Raw genomic sequence first — 22,500 nt, 5'->3', positions numbered from 1 at the left:
AAGGAATCCTTTTCTGTTCTCAGAAGTTCAAAACATCATTCCATTTACTAAAATTTCATTTACACAGTAATTTTCAGGAAAACAACTACTGCATTAAATGAGGCACACCCTTTCAGAAGTACTAAATTTCCAAACACATGCACACCTATTGTCAATAAAGTATCACTAACTAGGATGCCACTGATTAGTGATTTGTGATTATTTCTTTTTTGCTAGAAAGTTACTCTTGATACTGTCAGCTTATTGGAATTTTAGTAAGATTTTATGGTAATTTAATGTAGCTGTTAAAAAATCCTAAGTACTTAAATTTGTAAACAGCAACTTTTCTTGGGGTGATATCTATCAGTTCAAATGAGAATTACTATTCATAAAAACGTGGTTAAAGCCCTAACTAAGAAAACACAGAGTTTTTAAAACCAAAATCAGATTTCTCAGCCTGGCTTTCTCACACATACTCTCTCCCCCATACACACGTAGGTATGAGAAAAGAAGAAAATAAGTCAGGAAAAGGTATAAAATTTGATTCTGTGACAATGTTTAATTATTGTCTTGCTAGAAGTTAACATTATGAAGCTGCAGTATTAAAGCAACAGCAACAACAAACTCAATGAAAGTTGTTTGGCTTAAGCCAGTATTATTATTCTCATTCTATTAAAATTCCTATTACTTTATTTTAGTTCTTCAACATTATTACCCTCAGTTTACAATTACTTCTAAGCCTGAAGATGCATGAACCTCTAAAAAAGAGCTTTCTATCATGCTGAACTTACTTTTTCACTTATCTCCCATATACTTTTTAAAATAAAGAACAAAAGGCACAAAGTGTTAATGACCTTTCCATACCTAAGGTTAAGATAAATGACATTCTAAAAAGTTTGGCTGTGATAAGACTATGGCTAACCAATCATAACTTCAGAATTCCTGCGTGACATCATAAGACCTCCCTAGAACACTTTTTCTCCTCCACCTACTTCAATTGTTCCCATAACTCTGGTAACAGTCAGAAAACTTTCCAGCTAAACACCGGATAATACTTCATACAACTTACAATATTCTATATTGTGATCATCACAACAGCCAAGGTAAGAAACAGATTTCACTGATTATGGCAATTCTTACTTTCTATAACTCAAACTTACTGAACTTTTTAAAAAGTTAATCATATTTTATAAACTTCAGTTCAAAGTTAGATAATAACATGTCTGACTGACATAAAGCTTAATTTCTAAATAAATGCTTACCCATTCAGTGATAGTAAGAATAAGACTTAACCCAGAAATGATAAAGATAGCAGTCATCTTTGGTCCTGGTTGTTGGTTTGTCGTTTTAATTTAACCTTCACTTTTATTGCTCTTCAAAAGTAAATTTCTGCCAATTAAAATATCTTTCAATCATGTTACCATGTTTGGTACTAGTGGTGATTTGATTTCTCCATGCAAAAATGTGGTTTCATTTTGTTATGTGTTACTCTGCTGAGAAGTAGGGTAGGACTGAGCTGTCTGCTTACATCCGGAATACTAAGAACAGTTGTGTTACTGGCATCACTACTCCAATATTATCATTATGATTCTTTACAGGGAATATTAATGAAGTGGAGTTTAAGAACATATAGCACGAACTAAGTCCAGTCAACTTCTATTAAAAAATCCAAGCTTTTAATAAATTGAGTTATTTATATTAAATTCAATATTATATCATAAATAACAAGTTTGGACATTTCAAAACACTTTTCAAAAACATGTAAAATTCTTTCTGAAGTTACAGAACATTAATTTCTTTATTTTAAAAATAAAGAGATGTTATTTTGGTAGCACAAATATTCCTAAGTATCTCATTTGAGTGAATTTGATCAAATGAATGTTTATTCTGCTATTAATGAATATACACTTATCAAGTTACTATCCTCCAGTGTTCCTCAGTTTCCTCTCTTGTATTTGGAAGGTGGAGAGGAGGATGAAAAAATGCCCAGGAATGGAGATGCCACCATAAAATTTATAACTTCTGTTTAAATTCTACTCTACTCTTTATCCTCAATTTAATATATGAAATGTGTTTTCATTCTTAACTTTCAGTCAGGGCATAAAGGATACTACATTGATTTTATTTCATTATTTTTATTTTTATATATATGTCAAAATAAAATTTACCTCTAGAATTCTAAGTTCTTATGACCAATGTTAACTCTACTGCTTTTTATAGATAAGAACTTTGTATAATTCCTTAAGCAGCTTTCCTTGAGGCATGCAAAAGCATTTATAATTTCTGTCTACCACTGAGGCACCCCAACTGCCTCTAAGTATCTTCATATTCATAACATGTTTTTACTTTGATGTTACACAAGAGTCACTCAGTGCAGGTGTTTTATATGCAGATTTATGCATTTTTACTCAAATATCTATCAAATTACATTCTCACACTTCATATGAGATGTTCATGAATTCTTTTATAGTACCAAAATTTCACATCACATACTGCTCCATGAAGTTAATTTCTAGAAAGAGCAGAAATTCTGCTATTAGTTATCCTTCGTGTGCCAGATTAACAGAAATTACATAGTTACAGTGACTGTTATTCAAATTTGAAACATAATACCCTAGTGCCAGACATAATGTCCCAACTAGTTCATCTCTTTCATAAGGTGAAATTTAAGTACTGTCTTTGTTTCATGTGGTTTAAGACTAAGTGCTTAAAAGAAAAAAAAAAGTGTCTGATGAAATAAAATGGAAGAAATGTGAAAGATGTTTAAATTATGAAAAATTGATTAAGTCTTAAAAACACGTGAAAGAGCTAGAGTACTCTGTTTAACTAAGAGGAGTCATGTCACTATCATTTCCTAAAACTCAAGTATCAAAATTATTTTAACAGTATTTCAGTGGACATAAGGGAAAATAATATTCCAGAAAAAACTGCATTTCGTTACTTATTGATATTATTTATTTCTTAATCTCACTAATTAATTGGAGATAGAATATTTACATAAACAAAACAGCTCCCCAGAAGAATTAAAATTTTAATGTATTAAATGTATTAGGTAAAATATTAACTGTGTCATGTATTAAAGTTTTAAGTAAAAATTAAATGTAAAAATCAGAGTACCTAAATTAGACTGTATATTTATTACCAATCCTAGAAATAATGAGGGCAATTAAAACTTCCTTCTTTATTCTTGAACAATTTTCTAAATGCACCACATACAAATATTTCATTTGATGCTCTTAAATCCCTATATGTTTGACACTCCATCTCTATTTTACAGTTTAGGAACAGATGCAAAAAGGTGAACTGCCCAAGGTCACAGAGCTAGAAAATGGTGGAGCCTTGACAAGAGCCAAGATTTTATGACTCTAAACCACACACACATCTCATCCACTGATCAACATGGCTTAAAAATAAATCATGACATTGGCAAAACAAAATAAATTGAAAGTCCTCAAATGGCACTCTAAAAGGCAAAGTTAGAGGATACAAACTTCTATTTTAATTTAAAACCATTCCATTTTATTTAAAGTTAAATTTATGCATGAGGTATGATGTCCTTAATAGCCTTATAATATTCTCCTGATCACTTTCAAAGCCAGGAATATAAGAAAGTTATAGATGTCCTCACTTATTAAGCGATACACCCTGGAAGACAAAACTCAAACTAACTGCACAGATTTTAAAGAACAATAACATGCACAAATTAAAGTTTCTTTTTATTTAATTTGTTTCATTGCTAAAATATTCATGTCTTTAATCTTTAGCTTTGATACCTAAAAATCAGGTTAATTTCTCCTCAAAACTTTTCAAAAAATTACATTTTGTTATGTACTGTTTCTTAATCTCACTAATTAATTGGAGATAGGAGAATACTTGCATAAACAAAAACCACACTTTCGTATTTTATTCCAGTTCCATATTAAATCCTTGGCTTTCCTAAGTTTCATTTCTGACCTCCTCACATTCTACCATTTAAAATATTTAACCTCATTTGTTCTGAAGTGCTTGAATAGAGCAATCTTGCTTTATTTATGCTATGAAAATCACTAACTTTCATCTAAACTGTTAACACGGTACTGATCACACCAGCAAAGAAGAAAACCTAAAGGTTAGAAATCAAGGAAGTGATGTTTCTAAATTACAGTGACCTAAATCAGATAATATGTAGTCTCTTTGAACATTTCCAGAAATAGTACATCAATGTTCTTACCCTACATAACTCTGAAGCATGTATTACCAGAGAAACACAAGAAAATGAGGCCTGGGTGTACATCTCCACCCCAGTAAACTTGTAGTCAACTGAGGACCTCTAGTGCTTTCTAAAATGTATTTCACCTTCAGGTCTTTTCCAAAACAGGGGGAGAGGGGAGGCCAACTTACCCACATTAGTGGGGATATATTTAAATGGCATTCATTTTCCTTAAAACTTCCTCTACACTTCCTCCTCACATGCTTTTCCCCCCCGAAGAAGAATCTGAAGGTTAAAAAGAATATTTTAATTGCAAATAAATTAATCTTAGCATAATAAACAGACAATAAAGACAAGCCTACAGACTAGCAACAGCAGTGTGCCAATTTCAAAGAGAAAATCTGTATGCTGCTGTTTAATGAATTTTCCTAAAGGCAGAGCTTTGAACTCAGGGAAACAATTCATTATGGGGTCAGTTTAGGGGTTGAGAATATGTTGATTTTTATATGTTTACACAATTCTTCTCATAACCAGGCAGAAGCAGCTTGAAGATCCTTTCAAATAGCCAGTGTGGACCAACAAAGCTCTGGAAAGTTGCTGACACAAAATAACTTCCAATACAACTTCCAAGTTTATTAGCATTAGGCAATCTCAAAAGGAAAATGATTCTACCAAAGTGAACTTTTGGATGCCAACAGATTGATGACAAATCTAATGATGAACTGTCCTGATTTAATTCAACAACCACAAAAAAAAGATGCATACACAATCGCTTCTGGATTATCTGAGAAAATGACAGCAAAGAGTAGGAAAAAATAATGCCCCCCCCAATAATCCTAATATAGACAAGTCCTGTAACTCAAATCTATAGAGAATTCTAATCTTCTGAACCAATCTAATGGGAAAAATTTTTCAAAAGATGATCTGTCAGACTGTACTCTTAGATGTGTATTACTTGAATTTACTAGCAAAATATGTCCATGTTTACTTTACTAAAAGCATGAACAAGCAGATAAAAATTAAAGGGAAGCAAAATTCTGAACACCACAAATAAAGAATCTAAGGAATTTATGGTTTCAGCAGAGGGAGTACTGAAAAAAAACTGAAGTTCAGTAAGTTCTGCAAAGCACGGAAAGTGCTTAAATTACACGTGGGGATTACTGCTCAGCGTATATAACATCGTTAAGGTATCAATTGTCTAGCAAGTCATAAAGCAGACACCAAAAGTCTGCAAAAGTCTACTGAAGTTCCTTTTGCACAAGAATGCATCTGTTGTTACCTTAAGAAATAGAAATCAATGCACACAAAGTGAGAACTACTGCAGAAGCTGACAAGGTACCTTGCACCCAAAATGTTGCCTAACATGGCACATGATACCTGTTGAAGGATTAGAGTTGCCTGTAGTTTGGTCTCTCCTTCTTCCACTTCAAAAAAACAGAATACTATCTTGAACTTGACTGTATTTACTTCCCAATTTCATCTTTTTGAGCAAAAGAGGAAAAGTGGACAAGCAAAGGCTTTATAAATCCTACAAAGAACAGTAAAGGGTTATTCTTCCCATCCTTCCAAAAATTTGAATAATCACAGTGCCCACAGGCATACAAGATACTCTGTGGGTACTTTTCTGCCTCTTACATGTAACTCAAGAGACGGATCTGGCACATCTACAACCAAATTCCTATCAAAGCATCTTTCATATTTTCAATATTCTGATACTAGGGCCCGGATGATGAATTAATTTTCAAAGTATCCTTACTCCTCTTGTCCTAAACACTTAACTTACATAACTGTCATCCTTTTAAAAAGCCCCCCCCCCAGGGGGGGGTTTTGGGAGGGTAGAGCTAATTTCAGTCTCCTTGGATGTTTAGGCCAGATGTAAGTTCAGAATACCCCAACACAATCTATTTCTGACTATCCCAAAAGAATGCTCTAAAAGATTAAATTAAATGAAAATATAGTGAAACTATTTTTCTAGGCTCTCTACCAAATAATACTGCATTAACAGCTTGGCTCTAAGAAAAAGAAGGAAAAAAAGACTGCAGGAGTTCTAAACTCATAGGATGGCTGTGACCACAGAGGAGGAAAAAAATAAACACCTGACAACCATGCCATAAATTATGATGTAGTGAAGGTCACAGACAACTCTAAAAATAGGACTGTGCTGTTCCCACACACGGTTTTTCAATTCTCAACATATGACTGGAAGCCCCATCTTGTAGGGATGAATTTTGGCTTAATTATTATCATACAGATTTTGGAAGTTCAGCAGAATTAGGATTCAACACATTGCAGATTGTACCACTGTAAAATAAATTGGGCCCAATAAATTGCATGCATATAGCTAACATTTCAGCATGTAAAGTAGATTTGTTTTGGTTTTAGCATAAGGTTATAAAGTGACTACAAATCACTCTAGAATTATAACATATTTCTAAGTTTGACAAGAAGTAAGACAGTATCTTTGGTTGTCTCCTTTATAATCAACTTGTCTCCAGGAACAAACTACCCTTTTCCAACAATAGTTGGCTGAAGTATTATGAGATCATCTTTAAAATCTATTCATTGTATATTCATCATTAGATAGCTCATCTATTTAGGGCACACCTCTTTGTATTTCACAAACACCAAATATCCACTTGTACAAAGCCCAGTTCAGGCTAACAAAAAGAAAGAGACTTGAGAAGAATATTGGAGATTATGTGTTTATCAAATTCTATTTTCTACATGGTTAATCTGTTAATCACAGCACTATCTTTGATCATTAATAATTTTCTAAAAATATTAAAGTAAATCATAAAAACCCTTGTTCAACTTCACTGACTTGTTCAAATGGTACTAATTTTGCACTAAGTACTAGAATACCAAATAAACACGTGATTTCTTATACTCACGAACTAGAATTCTAGTTGGGGGCACAGGCACGTAAATCAAAATTACAGCACAGCCCAATAGCCATATCTTGATACAGGTAATACCAGAGCCCTACTAAAACCCAACAGAGGTGATAACCAATTCTGCCTTAATGAGTAATGGAAGGTTTCATTAGGAAGTGATATTTAAACTGGGCCTTAAGGATTAACTGAAGTTTGCCTGGCAAAGAATCAAAGGTAGAGGCAGGGGGAGGGAAGACATTCCAGGCAGAGCCAGAACAACATGTGCAAAGAACAGAATCATAAAAGGGAATGAAGTATTTATGGAAAGGTGACATGTTTCATGTGACTCAAGTACCACTCACCAGTGTCAGGGTAGGGAGTGACTCTTGTATATGCTTCATGATGAATAACTGGCCTGCTCTTCCCTTTCCATGTTATATCTCCCAATAATTTTAAAATTTAGACCTTTTATACCATTTAAGTCCTGAAACTTCACAAAAATTAAGTTTAAATAGGAATTACCAATGCTAATTCTTTACAACCTTCTTAGTTGTACTCTGTTATATAAAGAGATTAGTCAGATTTATATAATAAAGTAACAAAGAAAACCTTCTCCACAATTACCCAACAGTATAAATCCGCCATATCTATAATAAACAAATATAAGCCGAAACAACTTAAAGGATGCTTCTTCTTAAGGAACAAAAGAAAACCCCTTTATTTCTATAGTATTTTACCTGAGGAATTAAAAAAAAGTAATTAAATTAAATTTATACCAAGATTATGCTGTCATTTTCTATTAAGTAACAGCCACTTGTGTTGGAGAATGAAGAATATATGCTAAATACATATATATATATGTGTGTGCACTAGAGAAACACAGTTTGTTACCAACTCTTTGAAAGAATGAAGTTTGACCTAAGTTGGTTTTTTGGATCTCCTCACTATAGGCCAATACTATGAAGGAGACCAGAGTCTTCAGCCAAATGAAAGCCCATAATTCAAACATATATATACACTACCAAATGTAAAATAGATAGCTAGTGGGAAGCAGCTGCATAGCACAGGGAGATCAGCTCGGTGCTTTGTGACCACCTAGGGTGGTGGGATAGGGAGGGTGGGAGGGAGATGCAAGAGGGAGGGGATATGGGGATATATGTATGCGTATAGCTGATTCACTTTGTTATACAGCAGAAACTAACACACAATTGTAAAGCAGTTATACTCCAAAAAAGATGTTAAAAAAAAATGAATAGAGCCAAGTTGAAGTGCTAAAATTATATAGAATCTAACCACCATATACCACATGGTTTCTTTGTAACAATAAATGAGGAGTTCTAACTGATCAGTCCTAATATATATCTTCCCCTTCCTCATTCTTTCAGTTCTTCCCTCTACTGTCTTCAGCACTAGTCTCTCTCAGAAATACAGCTGAAGGTTGAGATGGGTTTTCATGAGACATATAGCCACTAGAGAGAAAATGAAATCAGGCAGCTGGGGTAAGGTAATAATACCTTGATTAGCAGTGATATATCAACAAATGTTAACAGCTATTATCTTTGGCAGTTAATTACGGTTATTTTAAAAATTCCATTTCTAATTTTTCTTATTTCAAAATTTACACAGACGTATCCTGATTGACAACAAATATCACCAAATGTTAATAGCTATTATCTCTGGGCAGTTAACTCACAGCTAATTTTTAATCTATATCTAATTTTCTATAATGATCTGTTGTTTTAAGTTTTGTTTTGTTAATTAATTAGCACCGATAATTGATTAGGCAGCAACTAATTAATTAACTAGGCAGAATAGCTTGTGGGAGCTCTGAAAGAAAACAAATGGAAATGCTGTTCTTAAGTACAGGTCCTTTGCAAATAGCAACTGTCTGTGGTAGACAGTGAGATAATGATAATTTTATTACTATGCCTTCTGAGTCTTGACAGCCTTCAGTACTTAATATCATCTTGTTAAAAAGTTACTTAAAATAGCATATTCTACAAAGCTATAAAATCATAAAAAGGAATGAGAAACATTTGAATCTATAGTTCTGGTAAAACACTGCTCATTGAACTATTTTATTCTGGAGTGAAATCAACATCCAGAGAATAATTGAATGCATGCATTTCTTATTATACGACTTGCTCTGGAGCTATTTATATACTAATGTTCACAACAATTATGCTCACCGAGAAACAGCCTTAATAAAACTATATGTAAGGACTTCCCTGGTGGTGCCAATGCAGGGGGCACAGGTTTGAGCCCCGGTCTGGGAAGATCCCACATGCCATGGAGCAACTAAGCCCGTGCACCACAACTACTGAGCCTGCGCTCTAGAGCCTGCGAGCCACAACTACTGAGCCCGCAAGCCACAACTACTGAGCCCACGTGCCACAACTACTGCAGCCCACACACCTAGAACCCATGCTCCACAAAAAAAGAGAAGGCACCGCAATGAGAAGCCCACGCACCGCAACGAAGAGTAGCCCCCACTCGCCGCAACTAAAGAAAGCCCACACACAGCAACAAAGACCCAACACAGCCAAAAATAAATAAATTCATTAAAAAAATAAACTATATGTAAGAACTTTTGCCCAAGGGAATAGCCCAAAACAAGCTGCACCCTAACCAAACTATACTTCCAGTCATTTTGAGAGGAGGAGGCAAAGACTAAAGTTATTACACCCCAAATACAAGACATCATGGTGACCATCACCAAAACAGACTGACAGAGACAGAGCAACACACACACAGACTATAGAGATATTTGATGTCACAAATACAAATAATGTTGAGGAAGAGGGATTAACGCAAAACTGTTTTACCTGTTCAGAGGATAGGTTACACATATTATGCTAATCCATTTTCTATTTTTACATTCCAGACAACCTAAAAGAAGACAGTGATCTCACACTTGGCTGGCAGCTTTTTATCTTTCTCTTGACCGTTTAAAACTTCAGGCTTCCTGCCGTCCTGGTGTCATGGATAAAGTCCAATACCTCACTCGCTCTGCTATAAGAAGAGCTTCAACCATTGACGTGCCTCAACACGCACGTCAAAATCTCCAGAACCTATTTGTCAATTTCTGTCTCATCTTAATATGTCTCTTGCTGATTTGCATCATCGTGATGCTTCTCTGAAGTTCTGCTGCAATCTCCAGTGCTGCAACTTATCACCATCAGCTTAAAATCTATCATCCCATGAAGAAGGGAAAACGATACTATATAAGAGACCACTTCCTAAGTAGAAGAATTTCTTTGTGAAAAGGTCAAGATTTGGAACAAAACAAATTGTTAGCAAATGTATTCATCTGCTGGATGTTGTAAACATAAAAAGGGCTTTATTTTAAAAAATTAACTTTAAAATGACTATAATGTAACTGCTGATTTTCTCAAAAGAGCTTATAAGTTTCTATCCCAAATCTTTCCTAAGGATGAACTAGGGGTTTAGTTTTGAAATTGCACTGCTAACAAGTTCACTTCATATATAAAGCATTAGCTTCACTCTTTGGGGGTAAATATAATTTATACTGTACTGTAAAAGCCTCTTTGATGTTTATTAAGTATTTTTCAGGTCTTTACCAAGTATATCAAAATAATCATTCAAATGAAATGTCATCATTTGAAACAGCCCTAACATCTGTTATCTTTACTATCATCATACAGAAGTCTTTGTAGTAATTCTATCAGAGCGTACATTCTAAAATAGAAATTATGTTTTTTGTATACTACCCTAATATTTTAAGTTTATGTGAATCAAGTTAAAAAAACCAAGATCATACCCTTACATAAGTAAAATTTAACTAATTTTTTCAAAGAATTACAGAATTTTAGCACATGTAGGTAAACTGTAAATCTGTTCTCTCTAGGACTTTATGATCAATAGACAAGAACTGTTGGTTAATTTAACATCTGACATTGTGATTAGCCATAAATACTAATACACTAATAGAACAGAATCAACCTTAATTTAAGGCACTATAGCTAATTATCTGAATTAGAGCACATAACTGCCACACTGTATCTCTGGAATCATGAAATTTTAAGACATCAGAATGATTTTACAGGTTGTCTTCTGTTCTAATCTCACACTCAGTGTAGGCAAGGAACAGAATAAAAGAAAAAATATTATTTCAAGCATTAATAAAATGTTTAACTATCTCTCCAAAATTAACAAATTCTTTGATTAAGTTTTGAAATGAACTTTTTTTTTTTTTTTTTTTTTTGTGGTATGCGGGTCTCTCACTGTTGTGGCCTCTCCCTTTGCGGAGCACAGGCTCCGGACGCGCAGGCTCAGCGGCCACGGCTCACGGGCCCAGCCGCTCCGCGGCATGTGGGATCTTCCCGGACCGGGGCACGAACCTGTGTCCCCTGCATCGGCAGGCGGACTCTCAACCACTGCGCCACCAGGGAAGCCCTTGAAATGAACTTTTTATCCCACTATTGTTTATGATAGGGCTTAGCTATTTTCATTAATCTATCACCCAGACGGTAAATACATATTTGGTAGGCCACTCAACTACGCTAAATTATAGATCCAGCAATACTAATCTAGTCCCCTCTAGTCATTTAAAAATATCTTCCAACAACTCATTAAATAATAGAAGTAAAAACTGGTTTGGAAAATATATTCACCAAAATTTGGTAATTTAAATTGACTCAGTTTAAAATTAAGTCTAAAATGGTTTACACCTATATTGTACAATCGGTAATTTTAACTTACGTTCAAGACATACTACTGATATAGTAATTATTAAAGGAGTAGAAAATATGTAATTTCCTATACGATTTGCCAAAATATGGTTACTAAAAGAACTGGAAAAGTCAGTGTTGACCTTGGTTTGTAACACAAGTGCTACTAAGAAAATAGTGATGGAAATATTGCTTTTAAGTTTTTTCTGAATCCCTGAGGGGTACTGGAGATAGGAAGGGGGATAATTTTGGTTCACTGATATCTGAGAACAGAGGGAAAAGGGGTTTCTTACTAACAGAGGGATTTCTTGAGTGAAACCTCATCTATGGGTTGGATATCCCTAACATCAACTAGAAGAGCTTATAAACAAGAAGTAATGCATTCACTTCACTGGTGTCAATAATAACCCATGCAAAAAATAACCAAGTTCTGTAATTAGCTGCAATGATCTTAAAAAATAAGTGGAAATTTTACAATAATAAGTTCTATCCTTTTCATTATGTTGCTCATTACAACATCAACTTCAAACCATAAGCTGTGAGGTTATGGAGTTTTTCCTAAGTCAAACAGAAATAAAGAATTTTTTTGTTTTTCATTCTGCCTTTAACAGAAATTAAAACCTTATACTTGAGGATTACAGAATACTGTACCTTAGATTATATTGTAATGTACCTTAGATTATATTGTAAAACAAAAACCCATTCTTTAAATGCAACTTATTTATTCTGTTTATCATGATGTGTAAAGAGTAAGATATAATGAACTATGTATTTAAACATTTTTAAATACCAAATGCTCAAATACTTTCTACTGTAGAATAAACTCTAATCTTACTTTACAGGGTACCAAAACTGAACTAATTCTTAAATGTTTAATGTTGTCTTTTTTATTTTATCTCGTCCAAAATGTTTATTTAATGCAAATCACCTACATTAAAATGAACCTTCTTGAACTCAGTGAAATTGCTCATGATTGATATGATCATAAAACAATCTAATTATAAGCAGTTTCGATTTTGTAGGTTGTTTTCAGTGACTTTCCCCAAATAAAATAAGATCAAGATTTCCTAGTACAGACATAAGAGGGCAGACCTACATAAAAAAATGAATTTCCTCCTGTCTAGAAGTTATTTATCCTTTGATTATTCTTGAGTCTTCTGGAAAAGTGAGAAAATGGTAAAATTTCAAAACATTTGCTCTTCTTCTAAGTAACAGCACACTTTAAAATGTCTAAAAATTATATGCCAATACTATACAGAAAAGATGACAGATTGAAAAAAGCCAAACATATTAATAAGTTTATTCATTAAAACATGTATACAAAAATCAATTATATGCATTTTAGTTAGCTAGTGAATGTCATATCCTATCTATTGAGAGTGTCACAGTGTCCACATCTTTCAATGCAGTTGTGCTATATTATGTTAAACAGTAAAAAAGTTCAAAACAAAACAGGGTGCAAAAATAAGAATAAAAACAAGAAAACTTTCTTTTCAGAGAATGTAATAGAATACACAAAATGCTCTCACATTAAAAATAAAACCTTTCATTCATATGTGATGTTAGACAAAAAGCAAGTCATTTAGCTTTAAGTCATTCTACCAAATATTTATATTTTTTATTTATATAGGAGAAATCTTCCAGTAAAATACGTTGAAATCATTAGGTGCCAATATCCTGGCTGATCAAGCCTCTCCTTGGTTAAAACAAGCACAAAATTTTATCTTCCGCCTCTTAATGATTGCAACCCAGAACTCAGAAAGATCCTACAGAATATAAGAGAAAAGAAGAACTACTTTGTCAATAAAGAGAACACTTCTTCACTTCTGTCTGGGGGGTCCACTGTGAGCTTATATGGACCCAGTGGACACTGCTGTGTGTAGAAGTATGCATCCTCCAATCCCTTCTCACCGCACCCCAAAAGGGAAATGCAAAAGGGTCCTGGAATGGGAAACAGTCTTTCCAAAGAGAAGATGATAAGACTTTGCTGTTTGTTTTTCTCTTATGTCATAGTCCATGTAGGGTTAGACAGCTTTTGGGGAAGGTGGAAAGAGAGCAGCAAATGTAGAACAGAGGAACGAACCAAAGATTGTGGTGGACATTGCACATGGAGGCCTATACTCTAATCAACTGAGGGCATCGATGGCTTCTCTTCATTCACAAGGGAAAACGCTTCAGAGTTCCACATCACCTACACTCTAGCTGATTTAATAGGAAACCATGGGAATCAAAGAACACCATGCACATAAGACTGTGAGGCTGGCTCAGTAATTATTTAGAACTGAGTTCTAAGAGGAGTGACACTTCCATGTTACAATACTAAACTTTTGAGGGTGTAAAGGGAGAAAGGAGGTTCTGAGGATCAATTGAGATAAAACACTCTGACAGCTACAAAGTTCTAGATAAATTTATGGTGATGTTAGATTGTGACTCTCAGCCAAATTCCTCTTGTTTGTTGTAAATAGTTTTTGTGTTTTCTTTTTCTTCACGGTGACAAACAGTTGTCCTTGAAAATCATACACATTCTCACAATTTATGAGATGGGATAATTGTTATTAAGCCTCTTCCCTTTATGCAAAAATTAGACTAAAAGGAAATCAATGTTTTTAAAGAGACTTAAGACAAAGATGACCGCTTTTAAAATACAGTATTTAGAGGCTCCAAGGAGAAGGTATTTAAGAATTTTTTTTCTGTAGTAGTCCAAGAGAATTAGAAGAGAAGCGGTCATTTAAACAGTGCAATTAAAGTGTCTAGGTTTTCCTTACCTGGTTTCATCTTTCTACTATGAAACTTAAATGCACTATAAAGAGACCATCCCAAAGAAGGTTAATCAAAAAGTAGGGCTTCCCAAGCACAAGCAAGTTTTGTCCCTTATAGCCTTCTTCCTGTACCACGCACCAAGAAGATTTAAAAATAAGTTTTCTCCACAAAGCACCTCCAAGCTCCCTACCCTCTCTGCACTGCTTCAAGGTCGGGGAAAATTTCGATTACAGAAGCGGGTCCTCCCACCAGAATGGAAGAAGGAATGAATTAGTATTTATTCCTTTAAATTCACTCAACTCTCACAGTTACCTCCCTATCGCACCTACCGTTCTGCAGGCTGGAGCAGAACATTCAGCCCCTCCCCCCACCACCCCAGGCCGCTCCACTTCTGTGTAAAGACACCAGCTGCAGAAACAACTACTTGAACCCTGTTCTCCTATAATCACAAGCACCTGAGAACTGAAATATGGTAGTATTTGATAAATTAGGTCTCCTATCTTTCAACTGCTTGAATAGATAAATCACAAATAAATCTGGTTAAACTGCTCTTTTCTGATTTGTAATTCACACATCATAATGATACTTCTGTTTGGTTATGCAATTTAAATATATATAATCAAGATGATAAGAACTATGTCCAAAACAAGAGTAAAGAAGGCACATGCGATGTGTTTAGGGTTCTCCTGTGAATGTAGCACATTAGGTTATGAGTATGTTTTGGAGCTGCACTCAGATTTGTGAGGTTCCTAGGTATGTGATTTCCTTATCCTTTCATAGAATATATTCCTTTAATCTTTGTTACTTTTTTATTAGTAATTGTAACCATTAGTAATTTTAAGTTTTTGCTCTAGGGAAATTTTACAATTTTCAATGGAATTACTTTGTTTCAGAAAATTCTGGCAATCGAAAAAAAATTGGATGATAGAATTTATGAAAAATTCTACAGATAACTGGTTTCCCAGTTAAAATGAGCTGTAGAAAATTACCATGGAATAGAAAACATTTCCAGATCAAGAAATTTAAACATTTACATGTTACATTAGGGGGTACACACCATTTTTCTTTTATGTAATATTATTGTAAAATGTTTTCCTTAAAATGATTAATAAATCCTGACATTCAATTTAATTTAAAAAATTAAGCACATCTATTTTATAAACCTAAATACATACCAACCACTACCAAAGCTTTATAAATGACTTTAGTTACACCTTCTCATTTTATAGATGTAGAAACCGAGAAGAAACATATATATGGCAAACAGGTACATGAAAAGGTGCTCAGCATCACTAATCATCAGGGAAATTCAAATCAAAATCACAATGAGATATCACCTCACACCTATCAGAATGGCTATTATCAAAAAGACAAGAAATATCAAGTGTTGACAAGAATGTAGAGAAAAAAGAAACCTGTACACGTTGGTGGGAATGTAAACTGGTGCAGCCACTATGGAAAACAGTATGGAGGTTCCTCAAAAATTAGAAAGAGAACTTCCATATGATCTAGCAATTCCACTTCTGGGTATCCATCTGAAGAAAGTGAAAACACAAACTTGAAAAAATATATATGCACCCCTATGTTCATTTCAGCTTTACTGACAATAGCCGAGACATGGAAGCAACCTAATTATCCACCAGTAGATGAATGAATAAAGAAAATGTGCCATATATATGTGTATATGTGTGTGTGTGTGTGTGTGTGTGTGTGTGTATAGAATATTACAATAAACAATGGAAAGTTATTCATCCATAAAAAGGAAATCTTGCCATTTGGGACAACATGGATGGACACTGAAAGCATTATGCTAAGTGAAATAAGTCAGACAGAGAAAGACAATTATGTTTTTAAAACAAGCAAACAAAAAATCACAATCATATATACAGAGAACAGATTGGTGGCTGCCAGAGGCTTGGGCTGGAGGGTGGGTAAATGGATGAAGGAGATCAAAAGGTACAAACTTTGTTATAAAATAAAAGTCACAGGGATACAATGTACAGCATAGTGATTATAGCGAATAATGCTATATACTGTATATCTGAAAGTTGCTAAGAGTATATCTTAAAAGTTCTTATTACAAGGAAAAAATTTTGTAACTACGTATGGTGATGGATGTTAACTAGAGTTACTGTGATGATCATTTTAAAATATATACATATATTGACTCATTATGTTATATACGTGAAGCTAATATGTTATATGTCAATTATATCTCAATTTAGGGAAAAAAAATAAAAGGAAAGAAAGAAAAACTCAGGCCCAGAGATACTAAGTATTAAGTGACAGGTAGAGAATCATCCAGACTCTGAATCTGATACAACAAAATCCAAGCCTTCATACACCCAAGTTAATGTTCTTTCTATTATACCATGCCAGCTCCTTTGTTTCTGTTTCAAGTATTGAAACAGAATTGAGTATTTTTTGCTTTGTTTATGTTTATGCCCACTTAAAAAATGAGAAGGAAAATAAAGGCCAAGGTAGGTAAAGGTTTAAAGTTTTCCGTGTTAATCAGTCTCAAATATTTTTTAAGCTTTGTTTACCAATGCAATACTTTTAGAGTTTATAACATTTATGCTTATTATCCTGTAGGGGAAAGGAAAAGCAAAACAAGCTGTGCCTATGGACACTGTCATATGCTTACTTCAAGTGCGCTGGTACTCATAACATCCACTGGAGGGAAGCAAACACTAGATTTTGAGCCTTACCTGCATCGGTGTTTCACTTTCTTGTCGAAACCCTTCAATCTGCTGCTGAGGCCAAGGAGCTATACTGTGAGAGTCCTCTGTAGTTCTACCTTCCAAAGGGTTTGTCCGCAACTGCTCAGTAAGCCACATCTGCGTCCTCACAGAAGGCTGAATGGGAACTCCACCTACTGCTTGTTGACCAAGCATTAAATATTTCGGCGGTTCAAAAGTCTCTGAGCTTGTCATAACGGGCTTGCTTTCAGGTAAGGCACTATATGTCATGTCTAAGGCCTGTCTCCTAGGAATGGAGGAAGAAGCTCTAAAGTCCTCTTTGCTGCAGCTCTCAAATTTATATTTGTTGTCCAGAGTTGATGGTCGTTTTTTATTTATTTCCTTGTCCTCTAGCTTAAGCATCTCCATACTGTCATGTAAACAGCTAGGTCCAATTGTCCTTAGTTGTGATGTTAAAGCCTTGTCTCTCCCTGTCTTTTCTAAACCTCTCCTTGACTCTTCTGTGTGCACAATGCCACCCTGGCTGCAGTTACCTGGGACAGTGAGTTTGGATAAAGATGACCATTTCCGGAGAGGCCGGAAGTCCTTCATGTCTAGTGAAGAGTCCTGCTCTCCCCTACTGTGGTTTCCCAATGTTTGCATAAGGCTTATACTCCATTTTGAGCCATCTGATGTCAATGATTCCCTATGTTTGGAAACTGAAGCGCTAGAATTAGATGGCATGACATGGGCAGTAGGAAGAGTAACCAATGATCGACTAGGCTTAAAAGATAATGTGCCACTTGAAGTTGAATGATCTGGAAAGAAAAAAGAATGCCAAATTAGTTGTAATTAACAGAAAAAAAAAAAAAGAGGCAAAATGTAAAATGCCAAAACAAAAATCTGAACATGATTTCCCAGCACAGGTTTTTCAGAGGCACTTTCATCAAAATGAGGGGCTTATTATTGTTACTATTATTATTCCTTTAAGTTTATCTGAAACAAATCAAACATACTTTCAAATATCATTTTGTAAAAACGGATACATAACAAAATATATGCTCATCTGCCATCTACTTACAGATGAAAAATGACTGGGAAACAGGTTTCTATTCATGCTATTTAATCTAAGTATTGTGCCTTAAAAGAAAACTCCATCTCTGCATTGAAAGGTCTTATTCCTCATCTATCACTGAAGCCTCAGACACAACTTTATTAAAAAATCGTATCTCTTAGTGTCTTTCCTCAACTGTGGAAATAGAGGCCCAATATGAACATTTTAGCACCTCTCAAACTACAATTCAAATTAGAATACGGGTAAAGGTGCTCCTGCAATAATGGAAAATAATCAGAAAGTGTTCTAGTAATATATTTGCAGATACAGAGTAGTTCCTACACTCCCAATCTCCCTTAATGGCATCATCAATAATGTATTTCCCAAGCTAGAACACTTGGAGTCTACTTTGATTCCTATCTTTCTCTGCACATTTACTAAATCCCCATGTTGTACATTTATTTATTTATTTATTTATTTATGGCTGTGTTGGGTTTTCGTTTCTGTGCATGGGCTTTCTCTAGTTGTGGCGAGCGGGGGCTACTCTTCATCGCGGTGCGCGGGCTTCTCACTGTCGCAGCCTCTCTTGTTGCAGAGCACAGGCTCTAGACGCACAGGCTCAGTAGTTGTGCCTCAAGGGCTTAGTTGCTCCATGGCATGTGGGATCCTCCCAGACCAGGGCTCGAACCCGTGTCCCCTGCATTGGCAGGCAAATTCCCAACCACTGCACCACCAGGGAAGCCCACGTTGTATATTTTTACTTCCAAAATGATTACATAGTTACTGCTGTAGGTCAGGCCTTCACATAATACTATCCTACACATAGGAACAGCTGTAGTAGGCTCTACGGAAGCCCAAAGGATAAATAAGGGCCTCTATACTCAATGGACTTACTATCAAGTACCAAATTAAAATCAAAGATTATCATTTTTATCACATGATATCTAGAAAGGGGATAGTGATTTGAAATGTAGGGGGAGAGGAGGTAGGTGGTGAAAGGCAACTTTTACAGTTTTTTCTGTATCTTTCCATGTTGTTTGACTCATAACAGAATATATTTAAATATTAGTTGTGAGCTTTGATACTGTTTTAAAGAAATAAAGTAATAGAAAAAGAAATGTTGAGAAAGTCATAAGAAAATTCAGATGAGAAAGACCCAGGCAAACTAATTTAAAAAATGGAATTCCAATAGGTCTTTGCACAGAATTTATTCACCTGGAGATGAAAGGGGAAAAACATTATAGATGAAAGAATACAAGAAAAAGTAATATAGTAGACATTTACCATGTAACAGTTTCCCATCAGCTTCTGCAGAACCTTTTCATACTCAAGAAAATTCCCACATTACAAGCCCAACCTCCCAAAATAAATTTTAGACCTTAAATTCCCAACATACCCTGCAACTATGATACAGACATTCAGAGGGACCTGCACAAGATTTGTTTGGAAGTGAGTCACATGAGAAAACAGGCTCAGTGTGGCGCTACCACATTTGGCAACAGCAGAGGCATTAGCCCCCAACAAAGACAGCAGCAGAGGTGGCCAAACCAAGTTCTGGCCCAGAAGTGGCAGCAGTTGGGCAGCAATGGTGGTTTCCTCCAGTGGGGCCGGAGGGTGCCAGTTCTCAGAGGTGACTGAGGCATATTACCTGGAAGCTTAACCATAAGCCTGGCTCTCCAGCCCTCCTCAAAAATTCTGAGTTAACCAAATGCCCTTAAATAAATTCCTCATCTGCTCAATCATCCAGTCAGCTTCTTCTAGTGATTCAGAACACTAACTGATCCAAGTATGAAGCCAGGAGAATATGGCCTCAAAAGAAGAAAAACAAATTATCCCATTTATCTGCAGTATGCAGTAAGTATCAAGAAAAGCTGCTCAAGATAATTCTTGAAAGGTAAATATAAAGCAGAGCTGTGCAAATCTTCAAACGCCCTGCTACAGAAACAGCCTACCCTTCATTCGGCAAGAAATGTGACCTACCAAAAGTTTCCAAACAAAGGAGCAAGTGACATGACCAAAACTGTACTTAGGATGATTATTCCAGTAACTGCTGAGGACAAATTAAAGCAAAATGGTTGGCAGCAGGAAGATTAATGGATTATTATGGTAATCAGTAGAAGAAGGAAATAGAGAGGAATATGCTACTGAAGGTCAGTTCTAAATAGAAACAGGATAAATGACCCCCAAATTCTATGGAATATTGGTATTAATACATTACAGCACTATATCTACATCTATATATGTGTTTGTGTTACTATTCCTAAAGGAATATTTGTATTAAAATCATCATAGCCTCTCAAAAATATCTTCAATTCTTTAAAAAACAAAAAATGAGTTTTATATCAAATTTAAAATTTTCAGACTTTTACACTTTTAAAAAGCTGTAAGTAAAGATGGTGTAAAGGCTAAGTGTAATATTTTTGAAATCAGCATTTTTAGATTCAAATCCTGGCTCTACCACTTAGTAGTCGCATGTTCAAACAAGTTATTTAACCTTCTTGCATCAGTTACCTCATCCATAAAGTAAAGAGGACAACAGTGAAGATTAAATGAAATAATACATGTAAAGGACTCAGAAGAATTCCAGGCAAAATAAAGACTATTACCAGAGACAAAGAAGGATACTACATAATGATCAAGGGAAAAAAAATTGATTGATCAAGGGATCAATCCGAGAAGAAGATATTACAATTGTAAATACTTATGCACCCAACATAGGAGCACTTCAATACATAAGGCAAAAATGCTAACAGCCATAAAAGGGGAAATCAATAGTAACACAATCATAGTAGGGAACTTTAACACCCCACTTCCACCAATGGACAGATCATCCAAAATGAAAATAAAAAGGAAACACAAGCTGTAAATGACACATTAGACAAAATGGACTTAATTGATATTTATAGGACATTCCATCCAAAAACAACAGAATACACATTTTTCTCAAGTGCTCATGGAACATTCTCCAGGGCAGATCATATCTTGGGTCACAAATAAAGCCTTGGTAAATTTAAGAAAATTGAAATTGTATCAAGTATCTTTTCTGACAATGCTGTGAGACTAGATATCAATTACAGGAAAAACTCTGTAAAAAATACAAACACATGGAGGCTAAACAATACACTACTAAATAACCAAGAGATCACTGAAGAAATCAAAGAGGAAATCAAAAAATACCTAGAAACAAATGACAATGAAATCACGAAGACCCAAAACCTATGGGATGCAGCAAAAGCAGTTCTAAGAAGGAAGTTTATAGCAATACAATCCTACCTCAAGAAACAAGAATAAACAACGTAACTGTACACCTAAAGCAACTAGAGAAAGAAGAACCAAAAAACCCCCCAAAGTTAGCAGAAAGAAAGAAATCATAAAGACCAGATCAGAAATAAATGTAAACCATTAGCCAGATTCATCAAGAAAAAAAGGGAGAAGACTCAAATCAATAGAATTAGAAATGAAAAAGGAGAAGTAACAACTGACACTGGAGAAATACAAAGGATCATGAAAGATTATTACAAGCAACTATATGCCAATAAAATGGACAACTTGGAAGAAATGGACAAATTCTTAGAAAAGCACAACCATCCAAGACTGAACCAGGAAGAAACAGAGAATATAAACAGACTAATCATAAGCACTCACATATATGGAATCTAAAAAAAAAAAGGTTCTGAAGAACCTAAGGGCAGGACAGGAATAGAGATGCTGACGTAGAGAATGGACTTAAGGACACAGGGAGGGGGAAGGGTAAGCTGGGACGAAGTGACAGAGTGGCATGGACATATAAACACGAACAAATGTAAAACAGAGAGCTAGTGGGAAGCAGCTGTATAGCACAGGGAGATCAGCTCAATGCTTTGTGACCACCTAGAGGGGTGGGATAGAGAGGGTGGGAGGGAGACGCAAGGGGGAGGGGATATCGGGATATACGTACATGCACAGCTGATTCACTTTTTTATAAAGCAGAAACTAACATACCACTGTAAAGCACATACTCCAATAAAGATGTTAAAAAAAAAGAAATAGCTGAACTAAGTGATATTTTCAATATAACAGGCAAAAGGCTAAATATCCATACTGTACAAAGAACTCCAAAAAAAAAAAAAAAATCCCCAAAACAAAAACCTAACAACCTAATTTTAAAGTAGGCAAAAGAAATCCATAAGCAAACCACAAAACAAAACAAAACAAAAAGCAAATAAAGAATACATGTTTAGGGTTTCCCTGGTGGCGCAGTGGTTGATAGTCCGCCTGCCAATGCAGGGGACATGGG

General features: G+C 35.0%; 2 protein-coding genes across 2 annotated transcripts in view; one reads left to right on the top strand and one right to left on the bottom strand.

Moving 5' to 3' along the window:
• Positions 1-22,500, bottom strand: part of LOC112409109 (centrosomal protein of 85 kDa-like) — a gene marked incomplete at its 3' end in the record, with an annotated part of 157,824 nt that overhangs the window by 36,105 nt on the left and 99,219 nt on the right. The window contains 1 exon segment of the mRNA XM_024759020.1: positions 17,201-17,988. Within this exon segment, the coding sequence (XP_024614788.1) occupies positions 17,201-17,988 (788 nt within the window).
• On the top strand, positions 1,006-11,214 carry PLN (phospholamban). The gene is made up of 2 exons (XM_024759116.1): positions 1,006-1,082; positions 9,926-11,214. Exon 2 carries the CDS (start codon positions 10,023-10,025, stop codon positions 10,179-10,181), a length of 159 nt encoding a protein of 52 aa, XP_024614884.1. The 5' UTR covers positions 1,006-1,082; positions 9,926-10,022; the 3' UTR covers positions 10,182-11,214.

This window comes from Neophocaena asiaeorientalis, unplaced genomic scaffold, assembly GCF_003031525.2.
Source record: "Neophocaena asiaeorientalis asiaeorientalis breed wild unplaced genomic scaffold, Neophocaena_asiaeorientalis_V1.1 scaffold5, whole genome shotgun sequence".
Lineage (NCBI taxonomy): Eukaryota > Metazoa > Chordata > Mammalia > Artiodactyla > Phocoenidae > Neophocaena > Neophocaena asiaeorientalis.
This window is presented reverse-complemented; position numbering and strand designations above follow the sequence as displayed.

What these genes read in the sequence shown, in the direction of transcription:
- PLN (XM_024759116.1), top strand. Translation starts at nt 10,023, where the DNA reads ATGGATAAAGTCCAATACCTCACTCGCTCTGCTATAAGAAGAGCTTCA.